Source organism: Equus quagga, chromosome 1 (genome assembly GCF_021613505.1).
Source record: "Equus quagga isolate Etosha38 chromosome 1, UCLA_HA_Equagga_1.0, whole genome shotgun sequence".
NCBI lineage: Eukaryota > Metazoa > Chordata > Mammalia > Perissodactyla > Equidae > Equus > Equus quagga.
In genome coordinates, this window is record NC_060267.1 from 125,671,490 (window position 1) to 125,696,870 (window position 25,381).

Here is a 25,381-nt window from a genome sequence, read left to right on the forward strand (position 1 = left end):
ACAAAGCTATAGTAATCAAAATAGTAATGGTATTGGGCATAAAAACAGACACAGATCAATGGAACACAATAGAGAGTCCAGAAATAAACTCACATATACATGGTCAATAAATTTACAACCAAGGAGCCAAGAATATACAGTGGGAAAAGGGCAGTTTCTTCAATAAATACTGTTGGGAAAATTGGATAGCCACATGCAGAAGAATGAAATAGACCACTATCTTACACCATACACAAAAATTAACTCAAATTAGATAAAAGTCTTGAATGTAAGACCTGAAGCCATAAAACTCCTAGAAGAAAATATAGGTGGTAAGCTCCTTGACGCAGGTCTTGGCAATGACTTTTTGAATCTGACACCAAAAGCAAAAACAACAAAAGCAAAAGTAAACAAGTGGGATTACCTTAAACTAAAAACCTTCTGCACAACAAAGGAAATCATCAACAACATGAAAAGGCAACCCACTGAACTGGAGAAAATAGTTACAAATCATATCTGATAAGGGGCTAATATCCAAAATATATAAAGAACTCATACAACTCAATAGCAAAAAAAAAAAAAAAAAATCTGATGAAAAAATGGACAGAAGATCTGAATAGACATTTTTCCAAAGAAGACATACGGATGGCCAGCAGGTACATGAAAAGATGCTCTATATCATTAATCACTAGGGAAATGCAAATCAAAACCACAAGATATCACCTCACACCTGTTAGAATGGCTTTATCAAAAAGACTAGAAATAACAAGTGTCTAACAACTATGAGAACTAATAAGTTCAGCTGAGGTTTAAGAGACAAGATCCATATATGAAAATCAATTATATTTCTATACACTAGCAATGAACAATCTGAAAATAAAATTAAGTAAACACTTCTACTTACAATAGCATCAAAACGAATAAAATACTTAGAAATAAATTTAGTAAGAGCTGAACACTTGTAAAAAGCAGACTATAAAACACTGTTGAAAGAAATAAAAGATGGCCTAAATAAATGGAAAACATCTCATCTTTATGAATTGGAAAACTTAACATTGTTAAGATGGCAATGCTCCCCAAATTAATCTACAGATTCAATGCAATCTATAGCAAAATCCCAGCTACATTTTTTGCAGTAATAGACAAGTTGATCCTAAAATTAATATGAAAAGAAAAGGGACCAAGGATAGCTGAAACAATCTAAAAGAACAAAGTTGGAGGACTCACGGTTTCCAATTTCAAAACTTATTACAAAGCTACAGTCAGTAATCAAGACAATGTGATACTGACATAAGGGTAGATATATTGATAGATATATAGACAGATTAATGGAACAGAATTGAGAGTCCAGAAATAAACCCTTACACTATGGTCAGTTGATTTTCAGTAAGGCTGCTAAGACAATTCAATGGGGAAAAGAAGAGTCTTTTCAACAAATGGTGCTGGGACAACTGGATATCAACATGCAAAAGAATGAAGTTGGACCCCTACCTCATACCATATACAAAAATTAACTCAATGGGTCAAAGACATAAATGTAAGAGCTAAAACCATAAAATTCTTTGACAAAAACATAGGTGTAAATATTCATAATCTTGGATTAGGCAGTGGTTTCTTAGACTTGACACCAAAAGCATAAGCAACAATAACAAAAATAAACTAGATTTCACCAAAATTAAGAAGAAAATGTGCTTCAAAGGACACCATTAGGAAAGTGAAAAGGAAATGCACAGAATGGGAGAAAATATTTGCAAACTATATATCTGATAAGGGGTTTGTATCAAGAATGTAAAAAGAACTTTTACAACTCAACAGTAAAAAGACAAGTAATCCAATTAAAAAATGGGCAAAGGATCTGAATAGACATTTCTTCAGAGAAGATATACAAATGGCCAATAAATGCATGAAAGGAGGCTCAACATCATTAATCATTAGGGAAATGCAAATCAAAACCACAATGCATTCATATCCATCAGGATGGCTATTATTAAAAAAAACAAAGTAGCAAGTGTTGGAGAGGATGTGGAGACATTAGAACCCTCACATATTGCTGAAGGGAATGTAAAATGATGCAACCACTTTGGAAAACATTTTGGTGGTCCTTCAAAATGTTAAAGTATGACCTAGCTATTCCATTCCTTCGTATATACCCAAGAGAATTAAAAGTATATGTCTGCACAATACTTTGTACACAAATGTTCATAGTAGCATTATTCATAATAGTCAAAAAGTAGAAACAACTCAAATGTACATCAAATAATAAATGAATAAACAAACAAAATGTGGTATATCCATACCATGGAGTATTATTCAGCCATAAAAAGGAATGAAGTACTAATACAAGGTACAATATGGATAAGTCTTGAAAACATTATGGTAAGTAGAAGAAACCAGACACAAAAGGCCACATATTGTATGATTCCACTTAAATGTTCAGAATAGGCAAATACATAAAGATAGCAAGTAGATAAGTGGTTTCTAGGGACTGGGGAAAAGGAGGAATTAGGAATGACTACTAATGGGTAAAGGGGTTTCTTGTTGGGGAGCTGAAAATGTTTTAATATTAGATAGTGGTGATGGTGGTATAACTCTGTGATTATACTAAAAACCACCGAAATTCACTTTAAATTCAAATGCAAATTTAAATTAACTTAAATGGGTGAATTTTATATGGTGTGTCAATTGTATCTCACTAAAGTATTTTTTAAAAAGTTTACCTACAGTAGTGTTCAAATTTAAGTGGTCCAATTTAAATGCACAATTTTTTATTTAAATGCATTTAAGTGCACAATTTAAACACACTAATTTTATGTAATGTCTTCCTTACCATAGTGTATGTTAACCATAAACATCTGTGCCCTTGCCCTTAATATCAAAGCAGATATTGCTGCCAGTGACCTAAGCCCCAATGTCTACGAAAATTGGCATTCTGCCACAGAAGTAGCCTGAGCTCCTATGCTATTTCTTGAGGCTCCATAAGAAGGCAGCTTATTTGTTTGAGTCCTGAACCTCCAGGATACTTTTAACCTTGGAAATATGTTGGATAGGACTAAGCACATGGGCCACAAGGACTAGAGGCTCACCACTTTAGGTATGGATCAACTACCTGACTGCTTTGAAATTCAGTTTACTTGATTCAATTCTCAGTATTTCTATTTCTATTAAAAGCCTTGGCTCTCACTGGTTAAAAACAATGTCAAGATAGCCACATGACATTAAAATTTTGGTTCCCAGCATTGGATATGAAATCACTTCATATGAAAACAGTCAAGCTCAGAATATTTTCTTTCAATCACCTTATTACTAAGCTGAGATCTGACAGCTTAATAAAAGACTAAGAGGGCAGAAAATGTCCCCACTTCTTCTTATACACAGTTGAAGACGAGCTAATGAGAGGTTAACTTGCAAGTGTAATTCTTTCTTGGCATCCTGATTCTGATTGCTTGGCTTTCAGCTTATACCCAGCATGAAGATTTAATTTCCTCGCAGTTGAAGATAGTTTCTAGTTTATTACTCACATGCTAAAATGTTGATGTATCTGTTTTTGTGCTTGTTATCTGGATGATTGGAATGTTCTGCAGTGATGTTCATATCAGCCGTACAGCGTTGGACTTCCTAGTGAAGAAAACAAACAGAAGATTTCAAAGATTTTAGACACAACTTAGATGTTCAACAAGGTTGTATAAAGAAAGGAAATATTTACACCCAAAAGCATAAAGTATTTACTCACTCCCTAACCACTGGCACCATTACCTCCCCAAACTCAACTTCAGAAATAGTTACTGACATACTCATAACAAACGTATGAAGGATGTGAACAAGATAAAAGGATTTCATTCCTTACTAATTCATCAATCACGTTCTTTATTCCAGATTTTGACCTAGGCAAGGGGATTACAAAACAGTATCTCTTTTTGAATATGTCACAGTCTGATGGGTGAGAAGAACATGCAAAAAGATAACAACAGCCAAATGCGATTAATAGAAAAGTGGCCTGAAGAAACCATCATGGGAGCATAGAGGAAGGCTTTAGACAGGAGATTGTTCACCTGTGTCTTAAAAGATGAAGAGGAATATTACAGGCAGAAATATAATCTCCACCATGAATCGCAATATGCTTACAGGCCTCTTGCCTTGGTTTATAACCAGACTGCAAATTGACTATAAAGACTCAGTCCTGAAATGACACTAATATATAGCCCAATCAAGGGTCATATCTGGCTCAAACATACATGGTTCTGATGAATTATTTGTTAACTCTAATTTTGTTTAAATTATCCTTTAGAAAAACAGCAGTGGAAGATGCAACTCTCTTCAGCTACCTTTGCCATGGATATAAACATCATGTATTAGCATAACACAAGGTTGCTGAAAAGTCAAATTTTTCTACGCTGTATGCCTCAAACCAAAGAAAGTACTGGAGCTAACTAAGGGAAGTCATTAGTAGCGCACAGCTGCTACAAAGAGCAGGAGCAAAGTGGCACAAAATTATCAGGAGAAATGTTTTACACATAACAGATGTAATAGAGTTTAGAAGCATGCAGACTTTTTTTCACAAAGGAGTTGCATAGCAATTATGGATGTTTTCCACAGCATTTACATTAGGCATAATGAAAACAAGTAACTGGTTGTCTTTTATATTCACAAAATACTTCTGGGAGAGGAGTCTCTCTCTTCTCTCCAAGGAGGAACTCACTGTAATCAAAGAATTTAACTAAGGTATAAAAACAAAGGGTCACTATCTGTACAAAGAAACTATTCATGGACTCTTGATTCTTAGAAGCTGTATATTGAATTTTCTGTAATTGTAGGCCTTCCCAGTTGTCCAAAAAAAATAAATAAATAAATAAAATAAAGCCCCACAGGCATTAATTCAAGACACCTCTCTGGGGAAATTGTGTGTTTCATGACAATCCTTACCCTTTTTCACTCTTACTAAATGCAATAAACTCTGATATTTTCTATTTTATTCTAAAATGGTTTATAACCTATGGTTTGGCAAATGCGGGTTTTAAAGGGTCTTAAGGCTGCCTTTGGCTCTTTTCTCTAAAATAAGATAACAAAGTGTGGGCCGATAACAAAATAATGAATCTGATATCTTGACATCTACAAGAACATAAGCAATACTAGCCATACTCAAGAGTATTTGGAGGACTGATCTTTTAGAATTGCCTTGAAAGACTAAGGCATACCCTTTTGAATAGTTTCAGGGGCAGAAAACTTTGAAAATGAGTTTGTATTCTGAAAGACATTAATTTAATCTCTACACAAATCCCTGAAATAAGCTAACATCCTTTTGTTTCTGGGTTTTGAAGGTCATACCTTTGGCATGTATTGTTCAGGGCTGAGTTGCTGAGGTACCTCGTGCTGAGCAATCTTAGCTTTTAGTACTTTAGTGTGAGATTCACTTTGTTTATTGCTATTTTTCCCCACTTTGTGGATCTGACCACCCTAGCTGTGGACTGAGGTTGGGCCTCTCTTTTTTTTTTTTTTTTTCCTGAGGAAGATTAGCCCTGAGCTAACATCTGCCAATCCTCCTCTTTTTTTCCTGAGGAAGACTGGCCCTGAGCTAACATCCGTGCCCATCTTCCTCTACTTTATATGTGGGACGCCTACCACAGCATGGCTTGCCACACAGTGCCATGTCTGAACCGGCGAACCCTGGGCCGCTGAAGTGGAACATGCGCACTTAACCGATGCGCCACTGGGCCAGCCCCTGGGCCTCTATTATAATGCAACTGACCAAGACTGCTTGGGAGCAGCTGTCTGTGCTGTTTAAAGCAGTCATTCAATATAACCAATCAAACTCTTTGTTATCTAAAATCCTTGGTCTGATCCGTTGCCTCTATTTCACTTTTCCAATTATGTGAATGACAGAAAACAAAGAATAGTCATAAATAATGTTAAATCTGATCTTATTAGAACCCAAGGGCTTTGCCTAAGGCCTTCTGATTTTGTCTTGTGGATAATAATGTCATCTGTAATTCTTTGCAGTACTGCTTGGCTCATTTACATGCTGATAATATCATCTGATCCTGGAGTGGCTTTTTTCCATCAGAACTGGCATTTCAAAGTTAATGTGATTTTAATAGGTGTTAAAACCCTTTCAAGTGACACTGGCCAATGGAGTGTGTAGAGTAAAGTTACCTCTTCAGCAATCTGATAAACAGTTTAAAATTTAAGCTTGTTTGGATTTTACTGTCTATATAACAAAGCTGGAATTCTCAAAATGAATATTCTGAGTATTAACAGACACAGAACTACAGAAGATAGCCAACTGAAAACAAGAGGTTTAAAATAAAGTCAAAATAAAAAAGCGAACAAAAACATTAAAAGTTGATATACTCAGAATTCTTGGGAGATGAAATAGGCTAAACCACCTCCTGCCTGGAGTCATTAATGTGAGAGGCTGTCAAAAGGGCATGTGGAGACTTACTGTCCTGCCATTCTGTGGCTCAATTAGAAAAAATAATTCAACAAAGATACACGTAGAAATCTTTCACATTACTCAGCTTCACAAAACAAGCTGAAAAGAAGATATTTTGAACCTAGTGACCAAGTGTTACATTGAGTACGTATCACATTCTTAGTATCTGAGTTCAGGCAGCCCACAATTGTGTTTAGGGGACTATTCTACAGAAGACTGATGCGTTTAGGTCATGGCTACAGCCTGGTGGTTGCACAGTGACAGACACAGAGCTGGCCCTCACCAGGTCCTGGTTACACTGCATCTTCCTGCCTCTACTCTCTGCTCAGGCTACAAACTGCTGCCAGACTTTCTCCAAATGCTGCTTTGACTTTGTTATTCTCTTACTCAGAAACCTCTGGATAGATTCTAAATTCCTCAGTGAGGCTTGCAAGGTCCCATCCTATCTTCCACAAACTCCCTTCCCAATGCCAGACAGTTTTAATTCCCTGCCCTTTGAAAAGACCATATGATTTCCTGCTCTTTGCTTTACTGCCGTTTACCTTGCCAAGAATGCCTGTCCTTCTCTCCCCCTATCTGAATCCATATGTCTTTATCTAAAATTACTGCCTTACCCCTCCAGAAAACCAACCGATCTTTGGAGAGTACATTACAGTACCTATCATCCTGCAGCAGGTCTATAAAATAAAATTATTTTTCATATACAATTTATGAATGAACTCACTTTTCCCCTCACTCTTCATAAAACCTCAACCAACTATGATTTTCTTCATAATAAGGGTTTAAAAATGTTTTTCTTTAAGACATTTAAGGCCCAAACTGGCATTTTGTCACAGATGCTCTGGAAACTCTATGAGGTCATTTTCTGCCATCTCGCAGGAAGCAGTCTTTATGCAGTATTATGCCTAGGTCTAGGGACTCCCTATTATGTGTCATCAGCAACATCAGAAGTCTGCATCTTACATAAAGTGATTGTGGCTACTGGTCCCTCAGCACATGGGCTCAGGTGGACAAAGCTTTGTTCTCGTGATTTAAGATGAGCAACCAGTCCCAATTTAGCTCAGCTGGAGTTAATTGTAACAGAGGCTATCCCCTAGAGGATCTCGTCCAGGGGAACTGGACCTTTGGCCTCATCTCGGCACTCAGCCTTTATGCTTGTGATGCTCCTGACCCCTGCCTATTAATTCTGTCGACCCACAGGGCCTTAGAGCTCCCTCCTTTTGAAAGGTTATGCTAGCATTGCACCTTTGGAAGCCTCCTGTATCATCGCCGTGGAGGCCAGGGAAGAGTGAGGTTGAAGTCAGCTCAGGTAGCCAAGCGAACAGAGTCACTGAACACTATCCCGAGACAAGGATTGATGTTATTTCCAGTGACTGCAAAATCTGCTAGAGCTATAATGTCGCTAGCTTTTAACAGTCTCCAAAATTTATCTGACAAAGACAAAAAGCTTGCTTTCAGCATCACGTCGAGACAAAGATTCAAAATTACCAGCGAATCGTTCTTCTCATTCTCCACCAAGCAACAAAGTTCTGAAAATATGATAGCTGTTCACCAATTTTTTTTCACTTCTATCCAACATTTTTAAACGAGATGGGGCATCTAGAACTTTTGGTGAAATACTCAATCAAAATTCATAGGTGCCTTTCTCCTCTGCACTCCTCCAGAACTTTATATCTGTGGTGGCACTTATTTTGCTTTGCCCTCTTTCTGCTTTAGTTGTGTACACTCTGGTCTCCACCCCCACCAGACTGAAGTCCTGAAGGGCAAGGTCTCTGTCTAATTCATCTTTCTACCTTATATTATGTCCAGAGAATTAGAAGGTACTCAGAAACTATCAGATGAGTTGTTTTATCTCCTCTTAATGGCAAAATATAAACTGTTAAGTGGTATTACTCTATAACCTTAAGATTAGTTCTTTGACTAACTTTAGGCCTCTATTCAGATATTGTAGAAGATTTCATAAGTCAGATTCTCAGCTATCTGGGAAGGCTCTAGACCACAAAGATCATGCAATGGGCTCCTGGTACTCTTAGTAGGGGGGATCCTTATTTTGGCTGCTCCCTCCAACCATTTTTGCCAAGGCCATTGTTGCTCCATCAGCTTCATGGTCAGTTTTAGACAATCAGTGGCAATTTTGGTTTCTTCTCTGACTTCCGCTCAGTACAGGACACGACTACTTTAATGAGAGTCTGAAGGGCATCAAAGTTATACACAAGGGCTCGGGTCAGATAGCCCTGGTCTTAAAACCTACTTCCGCCATTTCAAAACTGAGCTGCCCAAAGCCTCAGCTTTCTCATGGGTAAAGTTTCCTCATCTGTAAAATGGGGACAATAAGACAGCACCCACTGATTGATGGGGTAATTCTGAGGAATGAGTGAAATAATCCACATGGTAATAATCCACGTGAAGTAAATGCCAGCCATCATTACTCCACATAAAAAGATCTGGAAATCTGGGGTTGAGGTTACTACTCTCTTATCATAATGAGGATTTTGTTATGTTGTTTTTTTAAATCACACAAAATCTCTTTTCCTGACCTTCCTTTTACAGCCTATTACTATCTCTTGTTTCTAAAACAGCCTTAATAATTTCTTATATACCCTGTTACCAGTTTTCCTTTTCAGTAGAGCTACCAAAAAAGGAATGATACCACTGTTTTAAAATACTTCAAATTTTCCCTAATTTAGAAGACGACAGTATATTAGTGAATTTTCCTGCTGTCTCATTCCTCCTCTATGTTGCTGCCTTCCTGTGCTTTTCAGAGGAAAGGATATTCGTCCTATTCTGAATAGCTCTGATTTTAAACCTTTCAAAGCAGAAGAGATTGCAAAAGGACAACAGTAGAACAATGCCTTCCTCCTCCCTGTTCCCCTCCCATAAATACCACCTAATAATCCTTAAGCTATAAAGTTCAATACAGGCAATGAAAGCTCCTAGCCACAGTAATTATTTTAAGGCTAGAAATAGGGTGCAGATGCCCAGGATTTGTTAACAGGCTTGACTTTGATGCCGCCAAGCCCATTTTAAGTCAGATCAAGTTTACAGAGGTATAGCTGATTATTTTGAATAATTAAATGGTGTCAAAACCAGCTGTGATGAATAGCACTGGGGTCTCAAATCATAAATAATTGAGAAACTGGAGTTGCATTTGATCATCCTGATCAAATTCTGTTCTCTAGAGGATAAATGTTTGTCCTGAATACCATCAACATTGTTAAATGCCTCAATATTCTTGCTCAGTCATCCAGCCAACAGTCAATTGAACTAAATCACTTTAACACCACACGCATTTGCTGTCCTCATGAATATAAAATGTTTGACTTTAAACCATGTTCTTTGTAGTTGAATAGGCACCTTTTTTGGTAAGCATCTAATAGCCACATTAAATACTTGACATGTTTTTGTTTGTTCCATGAAACATATGACTTTGCAGAATAAATCAGAGGGTTCCTTCTCTACCACCTTTGCTTTCATTCTGCTCAAAAAACAAAAACAAACAAAAAACTAAGAGAAAGACAAAGACTTAATTTAAAATGACTTGTCAATATAATTGCTTTTATGATGGCCTTTGGGGACTCCAAATTTGCATAGAGACAGGGGCTTTTGATCCTATTTTTATTCCTCATTGTCCGTGCAAAATAACTGCACCTCCCAGCTGAATGGCTCCTGGACGATCTCAAAGTGCTTACCTTCCCTTACTCCATTTGACCCCCTTAACCAATTTTGTGAAGAGAGGTGGGCAAGTTAGCATCATCATCATTATTTCCATTTTAAAGTAGAAAGGAGACAGAAAGGAACTGCAGAGAAAGGAACTGACTTACCCACAAAGCTAGAAGACAGCTGAGCTGCCATGAAAACTTGGCCTCCTCGGCACAACTCTTGCTGCCAGAGATGTGCCTTAGTTAAGCGCCTCAGTGAAGAAAAGGGCAGTCTGTTTAATAGCTCCTCATTGACACCCTGTCACTGCTGAACTGGCAGGGAACCCAGAGTTGGCAGGGTGGTGCGTGCTGCTCTCTACCTTGTTTCCGACACACCAGTTCTTAAAATCAGAAGGCTGTGTTAACCCACGTCTTCTCTCCAAGGATTAATAATCAGGAAAACAACAACAATCAACCTTTGCATGGGCTTCACAGTTAACCCAGCACTTTCAAAGATGTTAATCATTCACTTTTTCCAACAACTTTAAGATGTAGGTAACATTAGTGCCATTTTTGAAACGAGGAAACTGGGGATCAGAGACGAAGTGACTGGCCCAGGGACAACGAAGCACACTACTGTGGAGCCAGCAACCAGTTCCTCAGACTTCAAATCTGTCTCCACTACACCTTGTGCATCCCAGAAACGACTTGGAATTAGGAGCCCTCTGCTTTACATTGTACCTGTTGTGCCAGTTACAATTAAGATGAATAAAGAACCAGAGTTAGTCTTTTCTTTTCTACCACTAAGTCTGTTCTTTCATGGAAGTGCATGTTTAGGAAGTGTGCAACCAACTCCCTTTCACCTCATTTTTACTGGGGAAAGAATGCCTGTTAAAATTATAAATGTAAGGAAAAGAAAACAGTTTCCACTTTTCTCATTACTGTTTTCTTATGCTTGGAGTAAATTCATTTCAAGTTTATAAAAATCCCTGTAAATTAAGAGTTAGGTTTCTGGAAATTAATTTCTAGTTTTGAAACATACCTCAAAATCCTCGGAGAACCCATGCTGGTTATTAGAATAGAGCTCACCAATGTGTTTAACAAACTGTTTGACAGGAATGGCTTCCATGTCATCTGTGGGAATAAAATGATATTCAGAGTCATAAAGAATACTTTCATAAAACAAATAACACTGATAAGGGATTACTGAAGATAAATATTTGACTTTTGCAAAGTGATATAATTGTCTCACTTGAAATAGATGTCTTCAAGAAAAGTCGCAGGATTTATTTTACATTAGGATCTCATTATGATTTTGAATGCCTATAAGCTAGGTTAAATATGGTTTTTAAAAAAGGTATGTCAAGAATTACATTTTTCATATTCAAGGCAATTTGCATGGTTAAATCACCACATCATACACTTAACAAAAAGTCTGAATTTACCAACGGTACTTATTTGTCAAGAAATCTTATCACAACCTAGATTTTTTTTTTAAATTGCTATTCAATGAGGTCCAGCTTGAAGTTGGAGCAATTAAGCTCTATTTCCAATCTTTGAAGACTAAGCAATCTTTATACACTATTACAGATAGATGCCATTGTACCAGCTGGCTTTGGGTACAATGCCATCTATTAGTTTAAGTGTTCAAAATTTTAGTTCAAGACAGCTGTGTCTACATGATGCCAAATAATCAGTTTGACTGAATTAACTGGATTTTTTGGTGTTGACAGACTAGGTATAGATTCAGGAAGACTCCACATTCTAATTTACTGTAGTGTCATTTCAAAAGGACATTGTCAGTTCATGAGTCCAAAGTGTGTTTTAAGCTGATTTATCCAGATCCATTCTGATACTTGAGTACTGCTGTAAAACTGCCACACCCCACTAACTGGAGCTCCCCAACCTCCCTCCTCCCTTCTTCCCTCGACCCTCCCCCGCAAATATTTCCTTTTAAAAATACTCTGCTGAATTTGAGATAAACAACAGACATGACATTTACTTTATTCAGAGTGAAAGATCTTTGGCAAAAGCACAAACATCTAAACTGCCACAGATGCTTTTCTTAGCAAAGGGTATGAAGATCTGTATGTGTAAATGAGGTCCTACTTTGGCAAGAATGTTATAGATCCAGGCCTGACAATCTGATTTCTCTTCATCTGGTGACAGTTAACATTGACTATGTCATTCCTTCTCTACTTTCTTTCGAGAGAGCAAAGCTCTAGGGTGGCTTTTTGCATCTATTGACATTTTCAAACTTGAATCATTCTAAAGCGGAAAATAGCATCTCTTATACTTTGTTTAAGGAAGGTGACTTATATGTTCATACTTCAAATTGCTTAGCATACAAATGCTACTTATCAAATAGGTGATGCTCTGTAAGCATAAAGTCTTTCTGTGTGAACAATTAAAGACCTAATCATTTTAATAGGCCACCTTATGAAAAAAATTGCCAAGTTATTTACAAATATTTCAGGATTGAAGATGTTCATGAATATGCAATCATTTTGCACGCCCAAGAAATCTATAGCTCCCATAATGATGTAACCAGCATTAACAAAGTAAGCAGAGCCAAAATGTTTCCCCAGAATATTTAGCAGAATGCACAGTTCAAGAAAAATTTCCAAAATTATCCGATCACTTCACTTAAAATGTTTAGAAGTAAGCAAATTCCACAATAATGATCACGTGGCAAAGAAATGATAGTTGAGAAAAGGGTTAATATGTACAAAATTGGAGAGTCTCTAAAAGATTAACCCAAGAATAAACTCATCTTTGCACAAGAGGCTAAATAAGTGAGACGGGACACAACCTAGCCCCACAAATACTTCAGCATTCAGCCTGCAGCATTTCTCTCCTATTTATTTTGAAATGAAAGACAGAACACTGTTTCCAAGGGCAGAGTGACATGCTTAATAGTGTAATAGGTTAAAGGCAACATTTATTCCATAATGATAGTTCAGAAATGTAGAGTCCCAATAAACTTATGGTGCCATGGTTAAGCACACGGATACTAGTTCAAAATAAGAAAAAAACTTGTCAGCTTTAGAGCTACTTTACTTTGCAAACCACAGAGTTTCAAAGGTCACAGCACACCTCAAGTCATTAAAAAAATGCTTCAGGTTAACAATTTATTATTTTTTTCTGCAAAGTGCTCAACTGTAATATCCAAGCTACTGCCATACATGCCTAGAAATCAGTCTGCCTGCTACCCCCATGGCTAGACGCAGCAAAAAATCCAGCAGAGCTCACTACGATAATCATGGAAATACATGACTGACTAGTCTCTCCAATTTGCCTCTTTATCCAAGGAAGTCTAACCACAACCCTCTGAGTTTCCAGACACCACCAGTAACATCACAAAACTGCCAGACAAGCAGACACACACACACAGATACACACATGCATGCCATACTGACCACCATCAGCTACCCAGATAACACATTATTTGTCTTTCAATCAAGATAAATGAAACTGAGGGGTCATAAATCTTTTTTCTCAATATGAAGATAAATATAAGGCTATGGCTAATTAGAAGTCCTAATAGTTTTCCTCTTCTATAGTTTTTCTATTAAATTTCTCTCAACATGAGCCAGATAATTATAAAATTACTGTGACCGGCAGAAGGCCAAGCAATTAGGACAGCATGACAGACCTGATCTGTTCAATTTTTATCTGGAAAGACCCTGTAATATAAGAAGATATCCATCTGTACAATGTTATTTCCACCTAAACATCTGAGTTTCATAAACGAATGCAGAGAACATTAGCAGCACTAACTATGGACCAGGCAGTTTCTATGCCCTTTACATGTATTAACATGTACTCAATCTTCCCAACAACCCTAAGAGATGGGTACTATGTTCATACTCATCTTACAGTTGAGAAAACAAGCTCAGAAAGGTTAACTGAAGGCTAGAGCACGGTAGCAGAAGCTGGCCGCAGAATCAAGGTAAAGAGTGCTCTGACTTGGAAAGAATGGCTGTCATCGGGCCAGAGGGAAAGGGAAACCACTGGATGAGGCATTTACTGAGCACCTAGGACTCAGCCAGATATTAGGGAGATGGTCTTTGTTCAAGGGCAACCTTTGCTTTGGAGAAATGATGAATACAAGAAAGTGAGAGGAAGAACAGTGTGTAATTACATGGTACAGATGTCCAGTGCCATAAAAGGGATGGATCTGATGACTTCGGTGAGAATAAATGCCACTGATGTAATGGTGGGGGGGAGGAACACAGAGGAAAAAAGATAAGCTGGAATCAAAGTGAAGATGTTTTCACTAACTACAGTTCGATGGGAGGTTGTTATGGAATAATGAAAATGGTCTGATAGAGTCGGTATAACCAGAAGAATCACCATTTATTAAGCCCTGAGTGGTTGTCAGGGACTATGCTACATGGTTTTCATACATCTATCTTTACAACAACTAGGTAAAGGGGACATTGTTATCCTCACATTAAACATAAGGAAACTGAGGCGACTGGTTCAAAGTGGCACAATTACTATGTGGCAGAGCTGAGATTTGAAACCTGGTGTACTGAACCCAAAGCCTGTGCTGTGCACTGTGATGCACTGTTTGTCTTCATTCTCAGAGCACCAGTTTCAAGGAACGGCAAGGAATTAAACAGACTATCTGAATCTGAGAAAATGTTACTTTATAATGTTGTGCGAATATTTTTACTTACAGAATTTTCAGATAGCAAAGGTTTAAATTAGGCAAATATGGGACTACTATTATCACTAAATCACTCCATTTTAAAATGTTTCATATAGTCAGTTGAGAATCAGCACCTCAGAAGTGGGCTTATTGTTATTAAATAATATTATTTAATTCTTTTGTGGTTGGAATTAAATTCTGTATGTAAGATGCCTTTTATTTTTGGTGAATCCACAACAAAATGTCTGCATGTACCACTTCTGATGAAGCTTGAAGTTAGTCTCTGGTTTCTAGGTACGAAAAACAGAGCATTAGAAAAGGGTGAATGTGGGGCTGGCCCGGTGGCATAGGTATTAAGTTCACATGCTCAGCTTCAGCAGCCCAGGGTTCACGGGTTCAGATCCTGGGTGCGGACCTACACATTGCTCATCAGGCCATGCTGTTGCAGCATCCCACATACAAAATAGAGGAAGATTGGCACAGATGTGTTAGCTCAGGGCCAGTCTTCCTCACCAAAAACAAAAAAATAAGACAAAAAAATAAGAGGAGAGTGAAATGTCTACTGAGAAGAAAATACCAAAGCCGAGAGATTCCAAGGAGGAAAACTAGAGCTGAATAATGTTGACCTCAAATGCAACACTGCAGGAAATAAAGAAAAATGTATTTGAACATGAAGAAAAGTTGTTTCCAGTCTCTAATGTACTTGCATCTTTAGAGCCACGAGAGGGAAATCACCCATACTTTGGTCTATGCCTCTAACCTCCTCACATAGGCTAAACTGGCTCCCGCTTAAAATCTTAAGGAATAACATATATAAACAAAAAGGGAAAAACTTAGCTTTCTCATCTGCAATTTTTGGGTTGATATTTGAAAGGAAAAGTCAGCAGCTGAGGCTGTCCCTGAATGTCCACCACTGGGAGGCACTGAAGGGGCCCACACCAGTCTTAAGCCTGTAACTCTGTAAAATTGTGTAGCTGTGTTCTTATCAGCCAGTGCTGATAGAGTGTTTACTGTGTATCAGGCACCCAGAAGCAGTGGTGTGAGGGGAAAGCCAGAGCCAGACTGCCTGGTGGTGTGACTTCATCTTCCTGTGATTTCCTTCGCTCAACTGTAAAACGAGAATAACTACCTAATTTATAGAATGCTATGAAAAGTAAACTAGATAACATTAAGTCCTTATAAGGGTGCTTGGCATTTAGTAAATGTGTAATGACTTTGAATCACTGTTAGGTGCTAATCACTTTACATGCATGAATCTATGATCCAGGGCTGTCATTACCCCCTTAATGTCATTCCTCATTAACAGTTGGGGAAACTGTGGCTAAGAGAGACCAAGGAGCTTGGCCAAGGTCTACTGTCATTATCAAATGGTGGGGCCAGGCTCACTCCAAAGCTGGCTTCTTCTACCATATATGACCTCTCTAGACCTTAAAATGAACATACATGGTTAGAGACAGCAGAGAACCATATATTACATTTTAAAGAAACTTTCCAACAAAAAAGGGTTGAAACAAATTGCTTTGGCTTTAAGGACAGGCTCAGTTACCTGGAAAATTCACACTGGTATTCTGGTCACCTTGATGATGCCAGGTATATAAGTGTTATAGTATTTACCTTCCTGCCAAGATGCTGAGCTGCTGGAACTGATTGGCTTAAGTAATCTGTTGAAGAAAATATCCTTGCTTACTCTGGCAGTGTGTGGGTACATATATAATTACTATTAGGATTCCAGAGGGCCTTAAGCCGCTCACTCTGTGACCAATCTCTGTGAAGTTCATTTAACCTGTAGCAGTTCTCTCAAGTCTATTCCAGATTTCAACCAAATCTGTCCATGAGCAGGAAGAACCTATAAAATCCCAGCACAGTACTTGGCTGAAGTCAGTCCTGCTCAGACCTTTCCCCCTTCCCACCCCAAGTCCCACGACTGGGCTGTTGTCAGGTACTGTCAACCACCCGTCTAGTTCACAGACCTTGATTTCAGGAACTCAGCCCCGTTCTTGTCTGTCCTCTCAGGCTCCCAGAGGCCAAGCACAGGCCTCTCTCTGTGTTTGCTAATACCTCTGTGTTAACTTAGGAAGATAAAGCAAATATGAAATAAAAGAACATGACTGAAATTTTAGTTCCTTAGTTAGGACACAACAAATAGATTTTTGTCTAAATCAGACTCTTAGGATGCAAGGAGTGTCGTGGAGATTGGAACATTTTATTTCCTGCCATAAAAAGAAATCTCTTTTCATTTATGACACAATGAAGTCAATAAAGAAAGGGCTTCATTATAGTCAAAAGGCCAGTGAATCTCCTTTGGAGATAATCTCTGTATAAATAAAATATGCCAACAAGGTTGGTTTAATCCCAAGGGTTTTAAACTGCATGTTTAAAACCCCTTTATATGCTGGCACCCTGCTGAAGCCGGTGACCTTCAAATTATTAAGATGTATTTTAACTGCTGGAAAGGCATGAATCATTTCTGGATTTCTAAGCTACTGGTTAGCAGCAACATTCGTTTTGCAGTGCTCTTTATTCGAAAGTTAGATTTTCTAATTTCCAGAAAAAAGCATTTATAGGGACATTTGTATTTGACAATATGCACATTTGGAAGAGCCCTTTCAATATGCTCTATAAACGGGTTAATTTCATGAGCTAAGTTCTGATTTTAAAAAGCTATATATAATGAAAGTCTAAAAGATAAGAACTATAACAGTGTGAGCAGAATTTGTAGATGATGTTACATATGTAATGCCTCACTAATAATAACTGCAGCGAAAATATTATTCAAGTTTGTTGTTTCAAAAGAATATCCCCAGGTTGGAAACCCTAGACTTTTAAAAGTACTTGTAGGTTTCAGAATAACATGGATCTTAAAGGACGGAAATTGTGACCACTTCAGTATCTCAGAAGATGTCAGTTTATGAAGGGACTGACAGCTAGGTTATTACATTCAATTATGCTTTATCCTCACAGACTAACAATGGGAAACCGGTAACTGTGGAACGGTTGATTTTGAAAAACCATTAATGAAAAGTATGAAGAGTTAAAGCCCCTTTCATTCTCCTGCAGAAGTCACAGTTTAACATTGTGGGCCGGGGCAGGGGGGCGCGAGACACGGCACTTTGCCCATACATCAAACATGGAACAGGCACTGCTATTGAAATTTTCAAGATAAAAGAATTTATGTCACTTCTATAGTGACTGGAACCTAACCTCAAAAGCACTTCTTTCATGTTGAATAAATACTCTTTCATCATGAGTTCTTTCTAATGTGGCGAACTAACCTTAGCCACCATATTCATAGTCTCTAGCATTTCCACATTTTACATAAACATAGGTGAGACCAGGAAAAAATGTCTTCATTCTTACAAGACTGTCCTTGCTATATTAAACCAGAAGAACACACTGAAGATTCTAAATTCCTAAATTTCTTAAAATTAGTAAAACTGATTAACTCAAAATTCCTCAAAAATTCCTATAAACTGCTGTCTCCAAGGGATGAGTATCAAAAGATTAGCAAAGCTTTCCTCAACCATTTGCCTATTTTACATTAATTTTTTAAAGTCAGCGAAACTTACTGATTCCACTTATGTTTTGGGATTTCAAGACCAGAGCTGTTTATTTATGAATTTTAACCACAGCAGAATCATCCAAAAGTTGCTGATTTAGTGTCTAAATGTGTTCAACATTCAACATATTTATAAATTGCTCCCTAAGTCATTTAAATTTTTAAAAAGGCCTATTTTTGCACAAGGAATTGAAGTATTGGTGGGTTGAGAGTCTTTTTCTTAGGAAGGAAAAGAATAAAGATGACTAGAGAACACAGGTAAGAAGAGATCTTTTGAAGAGGAGGAAACTTCAACAGAAGAAGAATGAAACTCTCTCCAGGAGGATGAAAGAGAACCTAATGGAGAAGAAAATGGTCAGCACCAGTGAAAGAAGATAATGGTAAAGAATACAACTCAGAAAAAACTCAAGAGAATATTCACATGTATTTGAAAATGCCTTCATTTAATGAAGCAATATCCAAATGAGGAGGCTGAAATCTTGAGATATCAGAACTGTCAGAGTAACATGCCAAAAGGTGCCAGAGCCATTTCTTAGCATCTGTGCTTTGAAGTCACACAGAGAATCCCAATGCTAGCTCCATTTATCTATATAACCTTGGGCAAAATAAATAATGTCTCTGAGCCTAAATTTCTTCATCTGTAAAAAGGGGATACCCACTTGTGTCTACAGGATTGTAGTGAAAATCAACATAGAGCACGTGGTTTGTCAATGCTCAATAAATCTTAGATGATAATGACGATGTTTTCTAAGAAAGGTCAAATGTAAAATAAGTTCTAGCAACAGAGTCTTTTACATATTTTACAGAGATGACCCAGCAGCTCTATTTTACAAGTTTGATACCTGAATTTTCTCTCTCACCCTGTTGTACACATTTTTAACCAGTATAATGGTTCAGTTTATTGGTAGTTGTCTGGAAATATCTTTTTTAAAAACACAATTATAGAAAATGAGAAGTTCAAGTGATAAAATAAATTGATAAATCTGGGGCCCAGTAGTGTTGTTTTTAGGTTTTGAACAAGGATAAAATTAAACTGACATCCAATGAGCAGAATATGTATTCCATATGAGCTCTATAAATATCCTAATATTTTTAGAAATAAGAACAATTAGATAATTCCTAAGGTAAAGCATTTAAATGATCCCAAGGAGGTCTCCATTAAAGAAAAGTGGTGTTGAAAGCTTCAACAGTGAAAATATCTCACAAATTTATTAAAAATTGTGTTTTTTCTTATAATGAATTCTGTATGCAAGACACAGTTGTATGGTAAAAACTGGAAGAAACCATAAGAATAAATATATTAATGGATTGTTAAAGTGCTTCATAAATTATAAAATATTTTACAAATGTAATTATTAAATAGGACCGTGGGGCTTTATTTAAGAAAAATAAGAGATTGCGATCAAGTTGAAAACTCTTTAAAATAAGGTCATGTAAGGTAAGTCCTTCTCAGTTATGGGTGAAATAAGGTTACTTGTCTGGGCATGCCCCCAGTTAAGGCTATGCTATCTATGAAAACCTGAGAAAACAGAGAAAGAGTAGGCTCACTCTTGGTTTCACTAGGTAAGTCCTTTACATCACACTGCCTTACAGCATTTAGAGTAACTTATTTTTACAAATGTGTTACAACTTGTCAAGGATGCATCTACTCTGCCAACTGAGGTACAACTGAATACTATGGATTTCTCAGTGGAGAATGTGAAGAAATTTTCTTTCCGTATACTTATACCACCAGTGAGTAAGAATTCAGAGAAACTCACATTTAAAGAAATGCCTTTGGGTTGTGAGTATTTTACTTGGCAATTAAATAGGTAGCTGGGAAATGAAGCAGAAAACATTCGAAAGCATTTCTGGTCTAAGACACCTACTCAGATGTGTGGCAAGGCAGGCATGATTGATGGCAGTTTCTGAAGATTCCAGGGAATTGAAAGTCCTAAAGTCCAAGCCAAAGAGCACAGCGAAGCAGGGTGCACCCAGTGGATGCGGTCCAGTGTGAGGGACAATCTTAACTTCAGAACCACGCAAATGCTCGTTCTCCATGGCTGCTGGCATGAGCGATACCATGATTTGGGAAGGAAAGCTTCACCAGCTGACACTTCTGGCTTACTTTATGGTTTCCGAAGTGCTTTTACACATACCAGCTCACGTGATCTTTAATGCTACCTCAATGGCAAGCAGGGCAGACATCGTGCTCACTTTACAGATTCTGGAAACTAAGGCTCAGAGAGGTCAAGGCATTGACCAAAGGTTTCATGGTGGAGGCAGGGCAAGATCCTAGGTTTTCTGACTCCTAATCCAGTGGGAAAAGAAAACAAAAATTAAAAGACAGCCCAAGAAGTACCTCACCATTTAACCTTTTAAAATGGATTTCAACTGCATGGCTACCCAACAGCTGTGGTTGTCAGATGAATCAGTTCAAAGGAGAGAAACGCTCCCAGGCATTTTCCAGAGGTCAACACACGTTCTAGGTGATGCAGGAGGAAAATGCTGATACACACGCTATTGCACAAATCTGGCAGATTCAACAGAAGTACTTATTCTATGGGGATGGAAGACTGATCATTCCTGCCTGTTTCCTCTCCTCTCAAAGGCAGGAGTGCAGTCTCCTTGACCAAGAATAAAGGGTGAGGGTTAGTAGAGAAGAATGTAGAGTAACACAAAACCTATCCCTTCTGTATGGGAATCGTTTAGCAGCCACAAAATGATCCAGTAGGAACTTACTCAGAGACTTTTCTGCTACCTCTCTTGTTCTGTGTGACCAGCTTTAGTAAGAGTAGCTGACCAGAATGAGGAGAACATGGCCAATTCCAGCAATATCTAATGACTGAACATACACAGACACATAAAGGGCCAATTAAGTTCTCAACCATAATTGCACCTAGTGAAGATGTGCAAACAATAGAAGCATTCCTTCTTGGTACTCAGAGAATGACTGTACTGTACCTCTGAGCTTCACAGCTCTGGCCTTTTAAGACCTCTAGGAAGGTTTGCTGACATTCATTCACTCATTCAGAGAGTTAGAGAATGCCTACTATGTGCCAGGTATTATTCTAGCACTAAAGAGACATCCACTTGCCTTTATGAAGCTCTCATTCTAGTGGGGGGAGACCACAAACAAATAAGTAAAATATATGGTATATTCAACAGTGAAAACTGTTCTGGAGAATGAGGCTGACAAGGGGATAGCGGAGCTGTGGGTGTGTGGGAGGTGACATACAGTAAAAGTAGTGTTTCTGTTCACAAAAGAATAATTAATGTCAAGAGGATGGATGGATAAGACATCTGAAGATAGGTATTTACAAGTACATAATGAAAACCCAGATGAAGAAAGTTCAAATCTGGCAAAAAGGAAAGGATGCAAAATAAAAATAGTGGGAGCCATCTTCAAATCCCACATCCTGACTGTCACAACTAACCCACTGCTGAACTTGTAAATGTCGGTGGCATTTGCTAGGATTTACTATAGTGTTCCCCCGCCAGTCCCTACCCCTAACACTAACCGAGGGTGTTATCTCTTTCCGGGACCGGACCAAGAACGTATCCCTAGACTTCCACACGAACACCCTAAGCAGCAAAACTTCCAGGACGAAGATAAATGATTTTCAGAGTAAGGAATCTTAAGAGAAAAGTAAAAAAAACCCAAACACACAACATACTGCAAATTGTGATTTAAAGCACAAATTGACTATCAAAATGAAATTTAGTCCAAGTAGATTTACAAATATGTTTTTCTCTTTTTCCTACTGTTACTTCCCTTCCCTGCATGTGAATCTATGCTATATTAACTCAGAGTTATCTGTCTCTTTTAAAGAGCATTTCCTTACTTTGCAGATATGCAAAGGAGCAAAGATTTCCTTAAATTACTCTTAGTTAAGGATCTCCTAGACTGGGCAAGCTTTAAAAGGCTATAAGATAATGTTTTGTCATAGCTATCCCATAAATCTGAGAACAAAAGAGAAAAACAATTAGCCCATTACAAATCAGAGTATCTCACTTACCCGGAATAGGAATAATAGGAATACTTTCATTGGGGACCACCCGAGGTGAACTGCTATCTTCCACATAGAAATGAGCTGTCTGAAAACATTTTCTGTGCAGGAAAGAAAAACATGCAAACAGTGAGCCCAGAGAAATACACTTTGTCTGAGTTCATCATTTTTCAATTCTTTCACAGATTTTCCCAGCTTTAAATATCACACAGCACTGAATGCAAACCCATGGAAAAGTAACAAGATACAAGGACAACATTCAACTATTCAAAGAACCCCAAATAGGTGAAGAATATCCATTTTTTATTACACCAGATCTATCCTGAGAGCCAGAAGGAAGGGCGCAGTAATGAACCACTCGAACACAGGGAAACTTGGCACAGACAGAGAAAACTTGCTGTACAAACCGCTAGCATTACCCCACAGTATTTCTAAATTTGCCTTGTTACAGAGGAATAATTTGCTGTTCTAAACCCCCAGCACCAAGTTCAAAATCACACCTCGAACCCTCCCAAATGCAGTCATCAAACAGCCCAAGTACACAATAGCACCACATTGTCAGTGCTGAGCGAAGGCCCCCGAAGCCGCAGACAGCTCTGGAAGAGGGTCAGAGGGCTCCAAGAGGGCAAGCACTCAAAATCAGAGGCCCATGCCAGATAACATGGGAGAAAGGACCTGAAGCCCTCAGGTGTCATCTGCTTGTCTTTTGTTCTGTTCGTTTTTACCTGTACTTCAGGCAGAGCAGGGAGCAAACACTGGTCATCATAGGATAGGCAGAGAACAGAAAAGCCATCAGCAGCTCACTCAGCCTCTGCCTACTGATGCTGGCTGGCCCTCAGCTTTCCAGCATCCACGTCACTGCTCATTGCGGCCCTAATGAGCTGCCGGAAGCACAGGCTGAATATTTAATGAGGCTGCTCAGCGTGAATGGCTATTGTGACCAGAGAAGGGTCCCTGTTCATCTGGCGGAGGGGCTTCACAATAGCTGGCCCTACTGCTGGGTCTTTTAGCCAAGCAGGCGGCATCCTTCTGGTGCTTGGTGTCCCTGGGATCCATCCCACTCCACTGGCATCTCACACCAAGCCCCTTTATCCTCACTATAGCTTTGCTTTTTCTGGGGGCCATATTCCAACCATTTGAGGAAGTAAACTTTTCTTCAGAGTTGTCTTTGCTCATCTAATTGCAAGTATCCTGGGATGATTGTGTTGGACATACTATGTTTCTATGAAGCCAAAGAAGGGAGTTAGGGGGATGGGTTGGAAAAATCAAACTCCTCTATTAGCAAAGGAGATCTTGGTGGGAGTGAGGAGGCCTCCAAGTCACACAGATTATTCTACCTCAGCTTTCCACGGAGCTATTATAACCACACACAATCAGAAGTGATTGCATGTCACAGGACGAAACGTCTCTCTTTAAGCGCCTACTTTCAGTCAGAAAGAAGCTCTGACCAATTGTACGCGTGGGCGCTGCTCTAGGAGCAATTCTGGATTACTGCTCCGTACCATCAGGACATAAATCACTCCCACTCTCAGCATGTGTCGCACAGGCCTGTTCTTGCAGAGCACTGAACAATGATTTTTTTTTTCTATGAATTGCCTGTCATGTGTAATATCAATAATAAAACAAGTTTTCATCATTCATTGTCTAGCTGCCTTTATCTAAATTTGGAAAGAATATCAGTCAGTCTGACTCAATCTACATGGATACGCAATGCACAAAATATTCGAGGGCTCTGTTGGTAAGTGGATCTTCTACTAAATGTGCAGTCATGGAAATCCATGTGTAAAAAACATCATTTTGATGTTTGATGTTCGAAATAGCTTCCGTTTCTAAATTTGTCGTCAAGTTTTCCATTCTTGGATTCCTTCCTCCTTCCCCCACCCCAATTTGCACAGATATCCAGCATGTAACATTTGAGTTAAAACTTAGGTTATGGCCCTAGCAAATGAGCTAGAACCTTAACCACTCAGTGTCATAGCTAAGGAACACCTGCTTTTGTTGAGATGTTGGACCATTCAAGCATGTAGTAGCCAAAGAAGTGGTCTATGACACTGAAATGAATGACATGCAATTTACAGGTCAGACTTTAGCTGGAAAAGAAAAATGCACAACAAAACAATGAAATAACTCTTAAGACCAGAATTATTATGCCTATTAAATTTTTATATATAAAGCTATTTTTAGTAAAAAAAATCGTTATTGGCCAAGAAACTGTTAAAGTCAAGTGACTGGAAAGGATAAATTGTATTGTGGATTCTTTTCCTGGAAGGATAAGCAGGCAGTTCACCCAGTCTCTCAGCTAGATGTGGAGCTAAAGCTTCCATATACTCTTTGAAAAAAGCAGTGTGTACTGAAGCACATCACTCTCTAGTGCTCCATGTGCTGCTGTTTATAATGGATTTTCCCTGGAGCACCATAACTGTGATTGCTGGAGAACAGCACACCACTGGGGATGAAGGTCAGAGCCCTGGGAGAGACTGCTCTCCACATCTGCACCTTGATGCAGGTCACACATGCCTTTCCTCCCACACAAGGAGTTGTGTGGGCAACTGACTACAGAACTTTGGGGGAAATGTTTTCCCCTACAATAAAGTTTCAATGGACTTGGCAAACATTTATTTAGCACCTGCTGCACAGCGTGGAGTGTGCAGCTAACACATTCTCTGTAATTGCCTGGAAGCCTTAAAACTACTTCCTGAAGGCTGGGTAAGCATTCAAGTAATTTAGAAAGAATTATATACATAATACATAATCTCTGCAGAAAAATTAGGAAATACAAATGAACAAAAAGAAAAACAACCAAAATTACCCCAAATCCTTTCCCCAGTAATCATCACTATTAGCATTCTGGGGTATCCTTCCACACTTTCCCTCATTATTGACTGTTCCTTATCATCTACGATGAGGGGCTGGGAGCTGAATGATAAACAACACAGACAACGTCCCTGCCCTCATGGCACTTACATTCTCATAGGGAAAAGCAACAACAAACAAGTAAACAAATAATTACACATAGTCAAGAGCTATGAAGAAAATAAAACAGGATGAGGTGGTGATAACTGATGGAGGAGGTGAAGGAGGCGACCTCACTGATGAGGTGGCATTGGAGCTGAGACCTGATTGAAGAGGACCAGT

The 25,381-nt window shown here is 38.5% G+C and overlaps 1 protein-coding gene across 3 annotated transcripts in view; it reads right to left on the reverse strand.

Annotated features, from left to right (window-relative positions):
* Positions 1 to 25,381, reverse strand: part of PTPRG (protein tyrosine phosphatase receptor type G) — a 676,041-nt gene that overhangs the window by 32,391 nt on the left and 618,269 nt on the right. For all 3 annotated transcript variants that reach the window (XM_046663115.1, XM_046663106.1, XM_046663123.1), the window contains 3 exons: positions 22,256 to 22,347; positions 11,087 to 11,178; positions 3,498 to 3,594 (listed from right to left, as the gene is read on the reverse strand). In XM_046663115.1, coding sequence (XP_046519071.1) covers positions 3,498 to 3,594; positions 11,087 to 11,178; positions 22,256 to 22,347 — 281 coding nt within the window. The remainder of the gene's footprint in view (positions 1 to 3,497; positions 3,595 to 11,086; positions 11,179 to 22,255; positions 22,348 to 25,381) is intronic.